This window comes from Canis lupus, chromosome 38, assembly GCF_048164855.1.
Source record: "Canis lupus baileyi chromosome 38, mCanLup2.hap1, whole genome shotgun sequence".
Taxonomy (NCBI): Eukaryota; Metazoa; Chordata; class Mammalia; order Carnivora; family Canidae; genus Canis; species Canis lupus.
In genome coordinates, this window is record NC_132875.1 from 12,884,413 (window position 1) to 12,903,449 (window position 19,037).

Here is a 19,037-nt window from a genome sequence, read left to right on the forward strand (position 1 = left end):
CGCTTATCAGCTCTGAAAGCTTTCACCAAAAACCTCCAACCTACTATTCCCATGCCAAGTGACCTTGGCCACTTCAGAGGAGACTAGAAGAGCAGCCCAGTGGCAGTATGGTTTCCATGAAGTGGTTCTCCCATTGCTGAGACAGTGCGCTCTCCCTACTTCCCTGTGCCTATGAAAATAACCCCCCCTCCCCCAACACACACAATGGAGACAACCGGGACCCATGTATCCATCCTCACAGGCTAACTTAACCTACTCCAGAACTGCAGATATTTGTCTATGGACGAGCCATTTCATTTTCATGATCCTTGGTATCTTCCTGCTGCGTCTGGATGACATACCGAATCAAAAGCATGGTTTATGTGAAAGAGCAATAATAGAGTTTATTGAAGAGCAGAATTCTCATCTCAGCTCTTGTAACTTCCATCACCAAGAGAGTGACATTTCCGGAGCCTCAATTTTCTCACGGGTAGAGGGGGCTGAGCACGCATTCTGCAGCCACCCTACGAAGTTGTGTTGTCAGGACCAAGATAAGACCTGTTAAAGTGTTTTGTAAATTGTAGGGTTTATACAAATGTGCGTGATTATTATGCACCTGGTGAGACAAAGTGTCAGAGCTCTAAAGAGGGCAGGTTCTGGTCTGTAAGGACGTTAGTTGTCTCTTAAAAATGGGGCTTCTGGCAATCCTATCAGCAAGGGGCTGGAGATTTGCATTTGACAGCGATCTGAGAGCAGTTCAACATCAGAAATTTTACTTTTCCAAAGGAAACCACTAAAAAAAAGGGGGGGGGGACAAGGAAACACTGATGGAAGTTGGGCCTAACTACTAAAAGTCTCTCCAATATTTATTCTCTGGAAGATATTATTGATGCAAAAGTAAAGCAAAAACTAAGCTTTCACTGCAGAGTATTTCACTATAGTCTGTTTCTAAGCATCTCATATTTTAAATGTTCTGCATGCTTTTTAAACCTGGAACGGGTGTGCTATAGAATTAAACAAGTTTTACAGACTTTAAAAGCTCAGGACAAATATATATATATATATATATATATATATATATATATATATATATATATAATTTTATACATATAGTATAAGACAGTGAATGAGAAAGAAAATTTCCTGAAGTTGGATTTGCACAACATGAAAGCTTACTAAGGAATACTCTCACTCCTAAACACGCAGACGGTCTTCTTGTATTGCCATTTAGATCTATCATTCTGATTGATCACTGTGTAGTTGGCTGTTATTGGGCCTAATTTAACCCTATACACTCACACATCCATCTACTCTGTCTATTGTACCTGACATTCTACAAATTACTTACTCATGCAAATGACGACCTAAGGCAACCTTTTAGGATATTCGTGTTTAATTATACAAATGGTTCTTGATAAATAAGATTATATATCCTTCCATATGTTTATCCCCTCCTTGATGAAAGGAAAATTTAATTTTCATGCAGATTTGGTGGGGACGGTGTTTAAGAATTGCTGAGTTTTATGTAGTCTGCAGATCCATTCAGGTTGCAGAAGCTGACAAAATCACTCTACACCCCACACAGAGACAACGAGTTTTTCATTAGGCTTGAACCAGCCTGCTGCATTCTGAAATGAGGGCTCCTCATCAGCCCCCATGTGACCAGGGTTCACATGGTCAAAGGCAAAAAAAGAGGAAGGACCTGCTCTCCTCTGTGATTACAAAGTTGCGAGATCCAAGTTTATCTCATTCTGTTGTGTTTGGTTGCTTTTGGTTGCCAACATTTCTTTCAGCCTGAAGTTATCTTGCTTTTAAGTAGTCTTATTGATTTCTCTTTGAAGGTTTGGGCAGTGAATTCAGCAGGAAAAGCCCCCAGTACTTGGGCATGGTGTAGAACTGGGCCCGCCCCCCCAGAAGGTCTCGGAGCACCCAAGTTCCATGCAGTCTCTTCCACCCATGCAGTGGTCAACATCAGCGCCCCTGAGAAGCCCAATGGAATAATCAATATTTACAGGTTGTTCTCCAACACCAGCGGGGTGGAGACAGTGGTGAGTAGCAGAGTAGTACTCTGTGCAAAAATCCAGGACTGGTTTATTCTTTAAAAATAAACTACAGTGCCCTGGCCTTTTCTTCTATTTGTCCATGATGAACTTAGTACAAAGATCTATCTGAGAGACATTGTGTTAGGAAACATACAGAAAACATGTGAATATTCAGGGAAAGAAGTCTAGAGGTATCAAAGACTCCACAAACATATGGAACCTAAGACTTTAGCAACAATTAATTTAATTAGAAAAAGCACATCAAGTAATGGCATACAGTAAAGGATTGACATGAGGCCATTGTCAGTGGTGTAAATGTTAATATGAGAAAGAAAAAAATGGAGCAAAGACTATCCTCAGAATCCCTGTTTTGGCATGAGCAAATCTCTAATGACACATTGAAAACTCAGTCTTTCTTTTGGTGACTTCAAGAAAGTTTCAGCACCTTGAGAGTGCGCAGAAGGGCTTGGCCAGCACAACTCTTGATCTGCTGTTTGTGTGTTGGCACATTTGGGGCACACGAGAGAAACACAATGGACAGTTTAGAGAAATCATCTTTCACGCTGAGTTTTAGTGAAGCCACCTGCTGAAGTGACCCTAATAACTACACCAGTTCCTACATTATTTATACATAGAGCCTGAGAGCCAGTGGGGTGAAGCCTCTTCTCTGTGGTACAGTATGTACCATTCTCACATTCTCAGGAGTAAGTGTAGGTTACAACACTTTATTCACAAAAAAACCTTATGGAGAAGTAAGATCCTACTATGACATTATAAATTATTTAGACCAATTTAGGGAACAGTTTGAGTAAGTGTGGAGAAATCCTTTGAGGCCAGAGTTCCAGGTATCAAAACACAATTTCAAAAGACAATTTGCAAGGAAAGAGTTCTCATATTGAATGTTAAAGGGATATTAGCATATTTCTACAGGGCTTTGTATTCAATAAATATAGATGATGTAAATACAATCAACCCTTGATTATCCACGGTTATAAGATGATAATATTAATAAACTAAAATAATTTATATTTGGAGTGCATTGTATGCATTTTTTAAAATAGCAGATAACTCTTAATTATATGTTGCTTATGTGAGTATAAAAATTTATTTTCCAGTTTCTGAACTCTTTCATTACAGAGTTCTTAATAAAATCCCAATGAGATTCTTAAAAATGCTCTAAATAAGCCAGAAAGTTTATAATACAACAAAGATGGTTGAGAAAAAGACTATGTTTCATATACACCAATACCCTCAGGGGAAGAGTTGGACTCTCCAGCTCTTAAATATTAAACATAAATTATTTAAAAAATAACATACAAATATATAGGATATATATTTCAAGCTCTTAAATACTTACTCTAACATGGATTTGAGGGGGTTTTTTGGCCCAAGAGACACATGCAGGTAACAATGGACCTTCATGAATATTGAGAAATATAATTCAAATATAGATTTTGTTTTTTGAAAAGGCATTATTCTGAGGGTCGTAGAATTTAATCAGTATTTTGTGTGTTTCTGTTGGTGGAAATGTAAACTGGTGCAGCCACTCTAGAAAACAGTATGGAGGTTCCTCAAAAAGTTAAAAATAGAGCTACCCAGGGTTCAGCAATTGCATTACTAGGTATTTACCCAAAGGATACAAAAAAACTAATTTGAAGGGACACATGCAGCCCAATATTTATAACAGCATTATCTATAATAGCTAAATTATGGAAAGAGGAACATCTGAGTGGCTCAGTGGTTAAGTATCTGCCTTTAGCTCAGAGCATGATCCCGGGGTCCTGGGATTGAGTCCCACATCGGGCTCCCTGCAGGGAGCCTGCTTCTCCCTCTATGTCTCTCCCTCTCTCTGTGTGTCTCTGATTAATGGATAAAGAAGATGTAATACATATGTGTGTGTGTGTGTGTGTGTGTGTGTATATATATATATATATACACACACACACATATACAATGGAATTGATTCAGCCATAAAAAAGAATGAAATTTTGCCATTGGCAATGACATGGATGGACCTAGAGAGTATTATGCAAAGTGGAATAAGTCAGTTAGAAAAAGACAAATACCATATGATTTCACTCATATGTGGAATTTAAGAAACATAAGGGAAAGAAGGAGAGGCAAACCAAGAAACAGACTCTTAATTATAAATTTTATTTGTTTATTTGAGAGAGACAGAGAAAGCAAGCCTGAGCAGGGGAGCGGCAGAGGGAGAGAGACAAGCAGACTCCCTGCCGAGAGGAAGCTTGATGTGGGGCTTGATCCCAGGACCCCGGGATCATGACCTGAGCCGAAGGCAGACACTTAACCAACTGAGCCACCTGGGTGCCTCCAGACTTTTAGTGATAGAGAACAAACTCCTAGAGAGGAAGTGGATGGGAGGATGGGTTAAATAGGTGATGGGGATCAAGGGGTGCACTTCCTGTGATGCGCACCAGGCATTGTATGGAGGTGGTGAATCACTAAATTGTACACCTGAAACTAATATGACACTGTCTGTTGACTAACTGGAATTTAAATAAAAATTGTAAAATATATATATTTTGCTGGGTGTCTGACTTGATCAAGTTTTGGCTCAAGTCATGATCAGGATCGTGAAGTCAAGCCCTGCCTAAGGCTCTGTGCGCAGTGTGAAGTCTGCTTGGGATTCTGTCTCCCTCTCGCTCTCCCTCTGCCCCTCTTTCTTACGCACTCTCTCTGTCTCTCTCAAATAAATCTTTAAAAAATATATACATATTGCCTGTTTTATGCCATATTCTAGTATCTATGGGGATAAACAATATTGTGCCTTATGATTTCTATCCTGTTACCTCAGACACCTAACTATAATGTCATTACATTTTTTTGCACAATTAAGTTATGCCTCACCAAGGAGATTGTCAATTCCTTGAGGGTAAATGCTATACTAAATGCTCTGGTGCCTCTCCCAGGGGATGGAGCATGGCATTCCCTTTATAAGAGGTGGGATACATGACGAACATTTAAGAGTTGTCTGTGAGCTGGGACCCTGCCTCACGTAGTGTTTTCTGTCTTCCTACAGCTGTCTGAAGGCACGGCTACCCAGCAGACTCTTCACGGCCTACAGCCCTTCACCACGTACTCCATTGGGGTGGAAGCCTGCACTTGCTTCAATTGTTGCAGCAAAGGGCCAACGGCAGAGCTGAGAACTCATCCAGCTCCACCCTCGGGACTGTCCTCTCCCCAAATCCAGATGCTGTCCTCAAGGACAGCTTCCTTCCAGTGGAGCCCACCCCTGTTGCCCAATGGTGTCATTCAAAGGTAGTGGGCCAGACAAAAGGATGAACACGCCAAAATAAGACATGCGCACAGACTTGTAGCTACCCAGCACTACCTAAGGAAGACTTGTTTCTTAAGCAAATACCTATGGCAAAATAGACAAGTAAATTGATTTGAGCTGTAATGTTCCCTACAAAGTGCTTAAATCATAAAATCAACTAAATAGAAAAACGAACAACCAAATTGCCCTTAAATAGGAAAGATGGTGCAATGTGTTTGCATTCATTGAAAGAATAGACTCCTCCTCGTGGTTCCCTGGAATTATTCATTCTATAGGCCTCAGCTGGAACATAGGAAGCATCTGTGGTTAAATCAGAATTTCCTTGATCTAATTTAAAATGTTGTAACAAACCACTGTTTAGAAAAACAAAGAAGGTATTTCACTCAAAATAATCTGGACAAAAAGATACTGTTTTGTTTTGTTCTTTGTTGGTTGATTGGTTTTTATTCACTTGTTTTAACAACAACAACAAAAAAAAGATATTCTTTATTTTCAACAGAGGAGAAAAAGTTTATCACTCTTCTCTGAAAAGAGAGAAATCTCTTATCTCTACTAATAAGAATTGCTAGTTGCTGGCCAGACAGCAACATACGTACACATGTGACTTCTCTTCCCACTTCTCTGGTTACATCTCCTGCTCACTTTGAATGACGTTAAATAAAGTGTTTCTGAGAGCAGTTTCACACAAATGGAAGTCATAAAGAGCTTGTGGTTCCATGAACACCAAATGTCTCCTCACAGAATATATACTCCATTTCAAAAGAAGGTTAAACTAATCTTACTGCCTGCTTTCTCCTTCTAGCTATGAGCTTCAACTCCACGTGGCTTGCCCTCCCGATTTAGCAGCTCCATGTGCTCCCAGCCAAGCAGAGACAAAGTACTCGGGGCTGGGGCAGACAGCCAGCCTAGAGGGCCTCCAGCCCTACACCACCTACAAACTGAGAGTGCTGGCCCACAACGAGGTGGGCAGCACGGCCTCTGAATGGATCAGCTTCACCACCCAAAGAGAATGTGAGTACAAGTGGCGGCCACCATCAGCCAGAGAGGTAGGCGGGCAACCAGGGGCCCCTCGTTATGAAAAGTAGGGAAATGGACTTTTTGAAGGGATTGAGCGAGTATTCAGCTGCACTGAGTGCTACCGAGACATCAAGGAAGATGACTATTGGGGAAAAAATGCCTATTGTGTTTAATAATATGGAGGTTAAGAGGAATTGAAGAAGATTTTTCATGTAGCAATAGGGATGAAAACCAATTTAGTGGAAATTGAACAATCCATGGGTAGGATGAACATAGACAAACATTTGAGACTTGAGATGATTTCTTTTTTCTTCTTTCTTTCTTTTCTTCTCTTTCTTGTTTCTTTCTTTCTTTCTTTCTTTCTTTCTTTCTTTCTTTCTTTCTTTTTTTCATTCATTCATTCATTCATTCATTCACCACTCCCTTTCTTTTCAAATTACATGGCATGGCATAATCCAGAAAGCATTGAGATACAGCACTGTCAAGAAAAGCAGAAGAGCAATTAACTAATTAATTGGAGCCTCCTCCGATCTCTATAAAATAACTTCTTTGCAGAATTTATAAGGTCTATTGTTTAAAAATGACAAATACAAAAACAGGGTGCCTGGCTGGCTCGGTCAGAAGAACATTGGCTCCTGATCTCCGGGTCATGAGTTCAAGCCCTATGTTGGGTGTAGAGATGACTTAAATAAACTTTTAAAAATAACAAATATAAAAAGTATTAAGAATAAAATTAGTACTTACAATCAGAACCAGCTACATCATTTGCAGGGCCCAGTGGAAAATAAAGCTACAGGGCCCCTTATTTATAAATCATTAAGAATTTCAAGACAGTAGAACATCAAACTAAGTTCATGACTCTTTTATGTGAGGGGCCCTGTGCAGCTAGCTCTGCAATTCACACACCCGTAAAGCCAGTCCTGCTTATAATCCCACCACCCAGAGGCAATCACATTAGTATTTTGCCATAATTTATTCCTTTAATCCTTTTCTCATGCAGTTTCTATTATGTGGCTGAGATCATACTCTAATGAAAATTTCATAGTCTGCTTTTTATACTTGATGTGATTTTATTTTATTTGCATTTCCCATGACATTAAAAAGGCTTTAGCCACCACGTTGAATGGCTATATAATTTTCATCCAATGAATTGGTTGGGCATTTTAGTTGTTCTAATACTTTTCTTTATAAATATGGTGAGAAATTTATTTGGGAACCGGTCTTTGAATGTCTGATTATCTTCAAATTAAATTTCGACAATGGAATTTACTACATCAAGTATTTTAATATTTTAAGGCTTTGAATACTTATTGCAAGTTGGCTTCCCAGCCACATGATATCAAATCATAATCTCATCTTCAGTATTTGGCATTGGCAGTTTTTAAAGTAAGAGTCATACATTCATGAACGTCCAGTGCCTCAAACAAAGATCTTCATGTGACTGAGCAACATGGAAGGATGTTAGCAACAGGTCAGTCTTAGGACTTGCTTGTTCCTCGCACTGTTCAAGGACTTTACAAATAATTCTCATCACAAGCCGATAAAGTAAGGGCGATTGTCCAAATGTACAGAAGAGAAAAATGAAGTGGGACTGGGGACCAGACACTACAATTCCAAGATACTGTTCACATAGACCAGAATCCAAATGGAGGCTCTGGGAACTGGACCATGAAGCCTCCCCAAACCAAAGCCAGAGCTGAAGTCACCTCCCAGTTTCCACCCCTCGGAAGTGGAACTATTACTGTAAATTCATGACCACCCAGCTCAGCAGCACCCTCAGTACCACCATGTTACACTGGAATAAAGATTTCAGACCTTCCCCACCCTCCTCAGACTTCCAGAGCCTCCCACCCTCCCCCCAAACATGCCCATCCCCTCACTCGCCCTTCCCTACATTCTCTGCAGAACTCCTTGCCTCTGAATTCACCAGGGTCAGAGAAGTCACCAGTCAGTAGTTTGCCCCCTTCCCACCCCAGACCTCTGTGCCCACCTGCAATGGGTTTTATTTCCTCCTGCAACGAGGAAGGGTAGTTCTTGTACCTGAAACAATCCCACCTCTTGTGCCTTGAATAGCAAGCACCCTCTTGGCTGCTGACCATCCTCCTCTCTGCAGCCTTCAGTGGACCCGGGTTAGAGTCCAGGTTGTTTCTCTCTAACCTGTCCCCTCTGTTCACTGCCACATTCCTCCCTTCACAGCAGAACTTATCTGAAGAACCCTCTTCATGTGCTTGGCCCCTTGTCTTTCTCCCCATTTACCCTTTAACTTCCACGGGACTGATTTCCACCCCATCCTGCATGAAAATCTCTTCCTAAGTTTGCCCTTGGACCCCAGAGGGACGATCCAGGGGGCATTTTTTCACCCTTCTTGGCTTCTCGGAAACATTTAAGGCAGTGGAACCCTCAGTCTTTTTTTAAAAAGCAGTTCCCCTAAAGGGAAGGAAAAAATAAGATGAAAACAAAGAGACAGGCAAACCATGAGACCCTTAACTCTAGGAAACAAACTGAGGGTTGCTGGGGGTTGGGGGATGGGGTAACTGGGTGATGGGCATTCAGGAGACACGTGATGGGATGAGCATTGGGGTTACATGTAACTGGCGAATCACTAAATTCTACCCCTAAAACTAAATTGAATTTAAATAAAAAACTAAAAAGCAGTCCCCCTGGTTTTTCCTAAGTGTCCCCTGGTCTCCCTTCTGCCTCTGGATACTCAGTTTGAGTCAATTTGTTGTTGATCTTACACCAACCCGGCTCTTCCTGTTCAGCCCCAACCTTCTCCACCCCCTTCCCTCCTCTCACTTTCCCTCTTTGGGAGTTAGTTCATCTATGCCAAGGCTTCAGCTCCAAAGGCTGACTCCCAGATGCTCACCTGCTACCCGAGTCCTCCACTCTGGAACCCAGACCCCACACCCACACCCCACTTCCTCACCTCTGCCCAGATGCGACAGCCCCAGACACAGCTGGCATCTTTCCTCCTCACCTGCTCCACCTGCAGTCCTCACTTTCTCCATTTTGCCTCCAGCCTGGGCAGCGTGTTTAGACACCCAACATGTGTTGTTTAACGAGTGAGTGAACACACCCAAAACTTTTCACGTTTAAGTGCTGGCATTCTTTGTCACTCATGCCATGATCCAAGCAAAGTGTGCAGATTCTCAATGTCTACTGTCTAATTGTAACCGGGGAGCAGGGTTGCAAGGGCATCTGGCCCCGGGGGTCCCCAACAGATCAGGATCAGCCACTCACCCTGCAGACAAAACCCAGAGGCAGAGAGCTGAGTGGTGGTGACACAAGAAAATAATTCATTTCAGTGAGGCCAGTATCAGGAAGATAGCAGACTACCTTCTGGAAGCCTGTCTCCAAAATGCTGAAAACAATTCTAGGTTTCTATAAGGAAAATGTGGGACTGAGGTTATAACAAACAACATGGGCTTTACGGTTGGCAGGTATGGGTTCAGATCCTTGGTCTCCTAATCAGCAACAGTTATTAAGCAAGTTATTTGGCTTCTCTGAACCTGAAGAATTAGGAACGAATTCTTGCAGGATTGTTTTGAAGATTAAATGAGATTTTTTTTAAATTTTATTTATTTATGATAGTCAGAGAGAGAGGCAGAGACATAGGCAGAGGGAGAAGCAGGCTCCATGCACCGGGAGCCCGACGTGGGATTTGATCCCCGGTCTCCAGGATCGTGCCCTGGGCCAAAGGCAGGGATGCGCCACCCAGGAATCCCGAAGATTAAATGAGATTAAACACACCAAGTGCAAAAGGCATAGTCACTGTTCCCATTTGCTCAGTCTCCAAATCCATTTTTCTCGGTAGTTTTGATTGTTTAACCACTCTTTCCTCTAGAAGATCTCCATGTCCTACAGGACAAATAAAGATCCAATCTTTCTACTTCCATACTATTTACAAGCCTCCCCTTTATTTGCACTGTTATGATGCAGGGGAGGCCTGGAAATCTGAATTAAGTAACAGGGGGAAATCACAAATACAACAGTATATTCCATTGTGATATTAGGCAAAATTTGAGTTGGAAAAACAGATATTTAAAGAGGGTCTTATAGCTCTTGTTTTAGTATTTGCAGAAATATTTTCTTATGGCTTTTAAAAAATATCTTCTTTTGAAAAATAAGAATCAAGGTTGTCCTGTGCTTAAATTCTGGGATCACCAAAATATAATTATTCCTTATTTGGTTATATTTCCTAACATCAGCAGCAGATGGGTTTAATTTCTAAAGAAAAAAGGATACCCAATTTATTTCTACCACTCCCTTTTTTCTTTTCTTAAAAGCCAATTTAGTATATAGATGGATCTTAATGCTGCTACAAATGTATTGATTATTTTGGAGAAAACAAGATCTCATGAAATAAATCTCTTCTGACTTGACAAGATGATATGGTAACGCTTCATTTGTTTCTGCAAAAATTATTCATTTAAAAGATGAGACTCAGTTAAGGACTGTTTTTCTTTTGTTTTAGTAGGAAGCTGAAAAATGGAAAGAGAACACGTCTGTAAAATGCACACCAAGTCGCTTCTGTATCTGATATAATACTTAGGAGACCTGAACTTGATTATATACTAATGTACTATGCTATTGATTGATTAGTCAGGGCAATGAATTATTATAGTCGAATTGCTATTTGCAAGGCTTTTTAACTATCTTAGAAAACAAACTAACGGTTCAAGAAAAAGCTTTAAAAATAAATGGGTGCCAAAAGGACATAATTCACCATCTAAGCAGTTTAGTTTGGCAAAAAAAAAATATATTAACTTCATCTAGTCCTTGGGGCTTTGTAGCAATAAATATTGATTCGATATGAGAAATAGCAATCTACTGTAGTTAATAGTGTTAAGGATACTTTACCCATTAAAAGAGGGAAAATGCAACAAAATATGAGTTCCAGGGTTATGTTGGTAAGCACAACCGTTGTATGCTAATAGTTTTATTTCGTAAAACACTGCTCTCCATTGATTTTTTTTTTGTTGGGGGGGGGTGCAGGAAGCAGGTGCAACGCTGCTGAGAAAGCATTTCACACGTTCCCATTGGTTTTCTTTCCACTCCCCCATGCCAGTTTTTTTTTTTCTTCAAAATACTAAGGAAAATAGGAAGGGCTCCAACAATGCTAGTTTAGGGGTGGGGGGGGCATGTTTAAAAAAAAATAAAAGACATACATACACATTCATACTCCGAGGTAACCATTTTTAAAACATACAACTTTCTCCCAACAGTGCCCCAATACCGAGCCCCATTCTTGGTGGACAGCAATTTGTCTCTGGTGCGTGTAGACTGGAGTGGCTCTTTCCTTCTGAACGGCCCGCTGAAGGAGTTTGTGGTGATGGATGGAGGCCAGCGTGTGTACAGTGGCTTCGACACCACCCTCTACATACCCAGGACGGCAGACAAAAGTTAGTTTCTGACCCCCATTTCATAGTCGGGAACTCTGGGTCCCCGTCTGATATTCCATCTGAAAGGTGGCCAGCAGGTGTTCACCATTAAAATGTCTTGGTGTAAGTGGCTACTTCTTGTGGAAAAGTTGCAGCTCTCAGTAAATAAGATTTCCCTTCCCATTTGCAGCTTGATGAGTTGCCATTAGGACACAGATGGAGGGAGAATGCTGCTCTCTGTGCCTTGAGGGTCCCCAAGAAGCAACAAGAGTGCAGGCCTGGCACCATAAGAGAAAGAGCACTCACGAAGTGTCAAGGAGTATCCTGAAATCATGCACTTTCAGGGAATTCAGATATTTTCTTGATGCATCCATGGCCTCCAAATGGAGACTGAACAGTCAATGAGCATCTCCAACTCTATAGGGTCCTGAGTGAGGGTTTTCCTTAATGGACCTCAGTATCCATTCCTCAAACAACAGTCCTTTGCCTTCGAAAACCAAACTCTTTCTCCCTGTTTTATTACATGTTCTTCTTCTGTTTGTCTGTTTTTTTAAACTGAAATGAGAAAAAGCTTTACAAGATACTAAGTTGTTTTGTTTTGTTTTTTAAGAATTTATTTATTTTTGTGTGAGAGAGCATGAGCAGAAGGAGGAGTGGGCAGAGGGAGAGAGCGTATCTCAAGCCGACTTCATGCTGAGCGTGGAGCCCTACGTGGGGCTTCATCTCAGGACCCCGAGATCATGACATGAGGCAAAACCAAGAATCTGGTGCTTAACCAACTGAGCAACCGGGTGCCCCCGTATTAAGTATTTTCTAATGACTAGTGTGGCCATGGGACCCATAGGTGTGAAGGCATGTTAAGCACTCTGGACTTATAAAGTGAAGTCATTAGTGGACTTCTTTTTTTTTTTTTTTTAATTTCCTTGAAAAGAATATTTATTTTGGTTAAAAGTGCAGATTAGCAGTGAGTGCCAGCATTGCACTTATAGTATTTGAAGTTTATCAACGGCATTTTTATAATTCGGCTACACATTTCCATGGTCACAGTTCTCAGTCACCTCAGCAGCCAATGTGATGAGCAGATGGCCCCGTGGTCGGGAGATCTGGGTTCTATTCATGGGCAGGCCTCTGACCATCTGTGTGGCCGAACAAGAGTTCTTCCTGCAGGTTCCCAGCTATTGAAAGAAGTAGTTAGACCATTTGATTTGTAAGACCCTGTTTGAGCTCTCCTGCTTAGAAAGAAACTTTGGGTCACAGAGTGTAAAGTGCACCTGTACCTTTTTGAAGGAGCGGGTTTAGACCATGACAGAACAAGATACACTGTGTATTATCCTTTTCTAATACATTTTTTTTTCTTTTTTGGTCTATAAGCCCTCAGCTTCTTTAGTTCTTTTACTTATAGATATATACAGTTGTTACACTAATGATAGCTATTTTTTCTTCATAATTTTAATGTTAGAAATAAGTTTGCGTATTAGATAAAAACCTCACAATTTGTGCTGGAAAACTGTTTTCAGGCTTTTCCATGCTGTGACACATTGCTCTTCTAGAAGTCTACTCGGTCTTTGTAGGTGTCGAGTGACTGAGTCATGTACTTTCTTCCAGCCTTCTTTTTCCAGATCATCTGCACCACAGATGAAGGAAGCGTTAAGACACCCGTGGTCCAATATGATACCTCTACAGGATTTGGTAAACATTTAGCTCATATTATATGTAGTATAGAATCTATTTATTTTTCTAAAGAAGCAAGCGTGTTTGCTTATACATCTCTGCGCTCATGTACTATAGACTATATGGGAGGAACTGTGTTAAATATAAGATTTTTTTAGACATTCCCATGCCTCATTACATTAGGCGAGGAATTAGGACATGTGGTACCAAATCACTGAATCATAGACACAGAGAGATAAGGCTAAACTCTCTCCTACCCACAATTCTGTCAGTAAAAAAGCTAAACAACTTTGTTTACCAAAAAAGTGATTTATAGAGGAAGTCAGAGAAAAGAGATCAGAGGAAGAGAGAAAGTGCTCTAATGCCAATTTATGTGGATCATAGAGATAATATTACAGATCCAGAGGCTAAAATGGTGAATTGGGGAGATGTCTCTCTTGTATTCTCTGTAAAAGATTATGACTGATTGTTATTACCAAGTAATCCAGCTGAAAAGATGAAATTGTAATTTTTATGGAGCATCTTTTAAATTGAGTTCTACGTACAATCTTTGGATCCAACATGTGTAATACTTTACAATTTTAAAGGGCAAGTTAGAGAAACACCAGATCTTTTCTATTAGAACAGAATTGGGACTGATACCCTATTTTAGATGCCAGGAACCAATGTTCTATCAAATTAGTATGCATGTATCGTTAGGGGTTCTTTTTTAAATACAAATGTCCAAAAATTCTGAAACACAGGTAAACATATATATATTGTTATCAAGGATAATTTCAATCACTAAAAAAATATATATAGGTATTATTCTAGGATTCCAGACTTTACGTGTCTGGGTGCCATGTACAATTTTTTTTTTTTTTTTAACAATACTTAACACAATTCCCTCCACAGAGTCTATCTCATTTCGTTTCATAGCAGCTGTGGGACACAGTAGACTTTACCTGGTGTTCTTTTAGCAACTCCAGTGTTTCCACGAGTGGGCCAACAGAGGTCTGAGGGACATCAGAACTTACCCAAAAATGCTCATTGCTAAGATGAGAATTTGAATGTGGTTTCTCTGCTGACTCCTGGCCCCGTACTTTTTCATGAGCAGTGGTTCTCAAATTTAAGCGTCCTAAGAATCATCTCAGTGTGCTTGTTTGTTATATGGTCCCCCAGGTCCCTGGAGGACATCAAGAATCAGTAGGGCACAGCAATCCGCTCCTTCAACAAGCCCTGCCCATAACATTGTGTGTCAACTCTAATCAGATTTTAAAAATTGGAAAGTAAATAATAAACAAGCCCTGCCCAGTGATTCTGACTCAGGGAACCAGGATCACAAGTTGAGTAAAACCGCATCACCTAGACCGAGCGATCTCCAGAGCCATCTCCAGATCCGGCCAGTCCAGTCTGTGGGGTCAGGGGGATGTACATCTTCCCTGAGGCAGGCAGTTCACTGGGAGGGATCTCCTTGGACACCACTTGGGTTTTTCTTTGAAGTAGAGGCTCAGCTACTAGAGTTTCCTATCCTGACCCTGAAGCTCCCATTTAATGAGTGGAGTCCCTCCCTTAAAATCAAAGGGACTTTGAAAAGAAAAACAAGAAGGGAGAAAGACACACCACCCTGATTTTAAGATCTCCATCCATAAGAGAGGGGAAGTCTGTATTCGGTTCCTGAATACAGAGTGAGGTTTCCATTGAGGAGAGAAGGAACACTGAGGACAGTGAGAAGTTATGAAAGATTCCAAGATGGATTGTCCTACTAATACCCATAGTCAGTTTTGATTTTATGATGTAACTTTTCAAATGCTCCTGTTCCCTTGCCTGAGGCAGCCTTGGAGCACATAAGTCTGGCGATCCTCATTTCCCTCCTCCTGTTCCGAGGGCTGTTTTCTTTCTGCGCCTTCCCTCAGGCAGCCTGCCCTACGTTCCCTTGTGTCCTCCCAAGCAAGGGGCCCACTGGGTCCATCAGATCTGTTTCTGGGCTTATAGCCCTATGCCACGCAGAGGAAATTCAGCTTTTCCAGCAAATAACCAAGGATGTTGGGTGTTTTCATTCAAACAACACGCATCGATTCCTAATTAGGGGAATTCCTACCTGCTGGAACTCGGCAGAGCTTTGACTCCGACTCTCTACTGTAGACATGGGGAAGCAGGGGCCCAGAGAGGCAGGCTGACTGACTTCTTTCACCACAGAGCTGTCAGAAGTGGAATTAGGGCTACCAAAGTTGTGCCGCTCCTCTTAGGGAGCTTGAAATACAGTCTCAGTCACTTCTCTTCCTTTCACCCCAACTCTGAAGCCGTCCCCTTCCTTTCCACTGCAAACGTGGGTGTGAAGTGTCCAGCAGGCCCACCTCGTGCTTGAGGTGCTGCAGACGGGGACTTTGCACAAGGAGTGAATAGGTTGTTGCCACTGGGTCTGTTTGCCCACCTTCCCCTGGGCCACGAAGAGCAGCTCGGGCTCACAGCGCACACCAGCCTGCATGACTGTTGCATGGATCCACTGGCTTCTGAGCCTACCCTGTGACCCCAGTCAGTCAAGGGTTCGCCACTTGGGGTACATGGAATGGAGTATACCCAGAGGAAGTGTTAAAAGCAAAGAACTTTGTGTTATTTGTTACGAGTAAGAAGACAGGAGGGGCACCTGGGTGGCTCAGCAGTGGAGCGTCTGCCTTTGGCTCAGGTCGTGATCCTGGAGTCCCAGGATCAAGTCCCACATGGGGCTCCCCGCAGGGAACCTGTTTCTCCCTCTGCCTGTGTCTCTGCCTCTCTCTGTGTCTCTCATGAATAAATAAAATCAAGAGTAAGAAGACAGGGAGAAAGCTCTGTCTCCCCCTGGGATGAGCTCAGGAAGCTTTTGTTGAGTCTTCTAGGGGGGCAGGGGCAGGGAGGGGCCTCACAGAGGCCCTTAGGTTCAGTCCCACACACCTAGCACATCAACATGCTAGGGCAAACGTCGTACTTTTAAAAAACTGCACCTGCAGGAAGAGACCTGAGTATGATGAGGAGCTGAAGACAACTTGAGGACAACGCAGGGGGGCGTCTGTGCTGGTCCCCGTCCAGTCCTGCCCCGGCTGGCTCCCGTAAGGGGCTGTTGGGCGAGGCGCAGCTAGCCAGGGGCTCCCAGGTGGAACACCTGCTTGGCTGTTCCCTGGGCTGGAACTGTTCGTTCTGCAAAACAAAACACATTTCTCCGCCGCTTCTGTCCCTTCGTGGCCTCCCTTCTGCGGATACCGTGCAGCCCTCTTACTTGAGTAACCTCCCGTGACATCCTAGCCAGCAGCCCCAGCAAGCGGCCGGGCTGGATGGTCTCTGAGGCCCTGCCCCGGCTCCTCCTTGCTCCATTTCCCTGCTTGATGCTGCTGGGCAGCGAGCCCTGTGAGCCTCCCTCCTGTCTGCCCGGCTCCTTCCACAGACCTGAGAGCTGGGCTGCACCCCCCTCCCTGGGCCCGGGGCCCGACACTGGGTTAAGTACATGCTCATTCGATGGGAGGTCCTGTTCTCGGCCTCGTGTGCAGAGAAGCACATCGACTGAACTCTCAACACTTGAACAGAAAGCAAGAGTAAGTGGTCCTATTGCCAAAGGATTGCTTTCCAGAGGAATCTCTCTGAGGGTGCTGGAGGGATGACTTGCAGAGCTTTCGCTAAGTGGCAGGGAGGCCCGGGTACAAGACCTATAAGGACAACATGTTGGCAAACACAGGCTGCTTACATCACAGTAGAAAATAGGATCTGGTGTTTCTTGTCTTTCTTTTTTTAAGATTTCATTTATTCATGAGAGACACAGAGAAAGGCAGAGACCCAGGCAGAGGGAGAAACAGGCTTCCTGCAGGGAGCCCCATGTGGGACTCGATCCCAGGACCCTGGGATCACACTCTGAGCCAAAGGCAGCCACTGAGCGCCCCCCTCCAGGTGCCCCTGGATCTGGTGTTTCTAATCATGTTTGCACAAAACCTCCTGGGAACAGGGCTGCTGCGTGAAGCAAGGGGACCCTGGATCCTCAGCGTTGCCCGTGTATCCAGTAGGTTCCCTGCAAGCAGCAGCAGTCTAGGCTGGCGCCTTCCTAGGAGCCCACTGCCCCAGGAAGGATGTGCTCTCGGAGCAGGCGTTCCTCAAGGTTACTTGGTCTCCCCCTTGGAAAGTCCCGTCATCCCCTCCCCACGCCTTTCCACTGTCAGGAGCGTCAGGGGGGCCTCCGGAGGGCTGTAAGCTCCTCCCTGGACACACCACACCGTCGTGCGGGCCCGAACACAAGTCCAAACAAGCACCCACGAGACAAACTGCTTTGAACCCCCTTCCAATTTACCATCAGACAAGCAGGGCAAGGGATCCCAAAGTCGCCCTCTGCAATAACACTTCCCTTTTCTGTCCCTGGGTTTTGCAGGCCTGGTTCTGACAACTCCTGGAGAAAAGAGAGGCTCGGGGAGCAAAAGCACCGAGTTCTACAACGAGTTATGGTTCATCGTGTTAATGGCCGTGCTAGGCCTGATCTTGTTGGCCATTTTTCTGTCTCTGCTACTCCAAAGGAAAATCCACAAGGAACCGTATATCAGGGAGAGGCCTCCCTTGGTGCCTATTCAGAAGAGAATGTCTCCGCTGAATGTCTATCCGCCGGGGGAAACCCATGTGGTACGTCTCTGAAGGCCGGCCCCGGTTCCCGGCCACTGGGCTAGAGTACTTGCCTTTAGTTAGAGGGAGGTAGGTCCAGGGTCACGGTAACAAGGGACTAGGTAACAGTTATGTTTGATAAAATACGGGACCACGGAAGGCCACCAGAGAGCTTTCCTGTCCCTTCTCCATGTGAAGACACAGCAAGGAGACACGACCCGCATCTGTGAACCAGGAAGCAGGCACCTACCAGACACCCCGTTTGCCAGCACCTTGACCTTGGACTTCCCCGCCTCTGGAACTTGAGAAATAATTTCTCTGGTTTATAAGCCACTCAGTCTACGGGATTCTGTTAGAGCAGCTCAAATGGACAAGACACTGGGGAAGTTTTTAAAAATGCCACTGCCTGGGCCTTACCCCAGAAACTCAGATTTCATTGCTTTTGGGTGAAACTGGGATTGGTCTTTTTTTTTTTTTTAGTTTTTTTTTAGTTTTTTAAAAAATATTTTTTTTTATTTAACAGAGAGAGAGTACATGGAGGGGGAGCAGCAGGCAGAGGGAGAGGGAGAAGCAGACTCCCCTGCTCAGCAGGGAGCCTGTCATGGGGCTCAGTCCCAGGATCCCAGGATCATGACCTGAGCTGAAGGCAGCTGCTTAACTGACTAAGCCACCCAGGCACCCCTGGTATTCTTTTTTTTTTTTTAACTCCCAAAGTGATCCTGTGGCGCAAACAGGGATGAAAATGTCTGCTCTAACACCATAAATCAGGGGATAGTGGAGAAGAGTTGTATACTGAAATCGCCTGGGGAACTTACAGGTTCTGTAACTGTGCAACTCGGTGGCGGAATTAGCAATAAAAAGGGGATCTAGGGAGAAACTAAAATGCTAGCAGTGCTGTTTGTCCCCTGGCTCTGACCCCCTGGGCCCCTGGGGATGAGCCCCTGAGTGGCTCCTCAGAGCTCCCAACCACCTGCAGCCAAGACCAGGAGGTTAGGCAAAGGTCTGGGGAGTGAGGCCACACATGTGGTGGTGCAGGGGGATCATGGCCCAGAGCACTCG

At 43.5% G+C, this 19,037-nt stretch overlaps 1 protein-coding gene across 1 annotated transcript in view; it reads left to right on the forward strand.

Annotated features, from left to right (window-relative positions):
* USH2A (usherin) overlaps positions 1-19,037 on the forward strand; it is a 691,295-nt gene that overhangs the window by 659,588 nt on the left and 12,670 nt on the right. The window contains exons 64-69 of the mRNA XM_072814508.1: positions 1,821-2,027; positions 5,062-5,300; positions 6,122-6,330; positions 11,562-11,738; positions 13,323-13,406; positions 17,755-17,999. Coding sequence (XP_072670609.1) covers positions 1,821-2,027; positions 5,062-5,300; positions 6,122-6,330; positions 11,562-11,738; positions 13,323-13,406; positions 17,755-17,999 — 1,161 coding nt within the window. The remainder of the gene's footprint in view (positions 1-1,820; positions 2,028-5,061; positions 5,301-6,121; positions 6,331-11,561; positions 11,739-13,322; positions 13,407-17,754; positions 18,000-19,037) is intronic.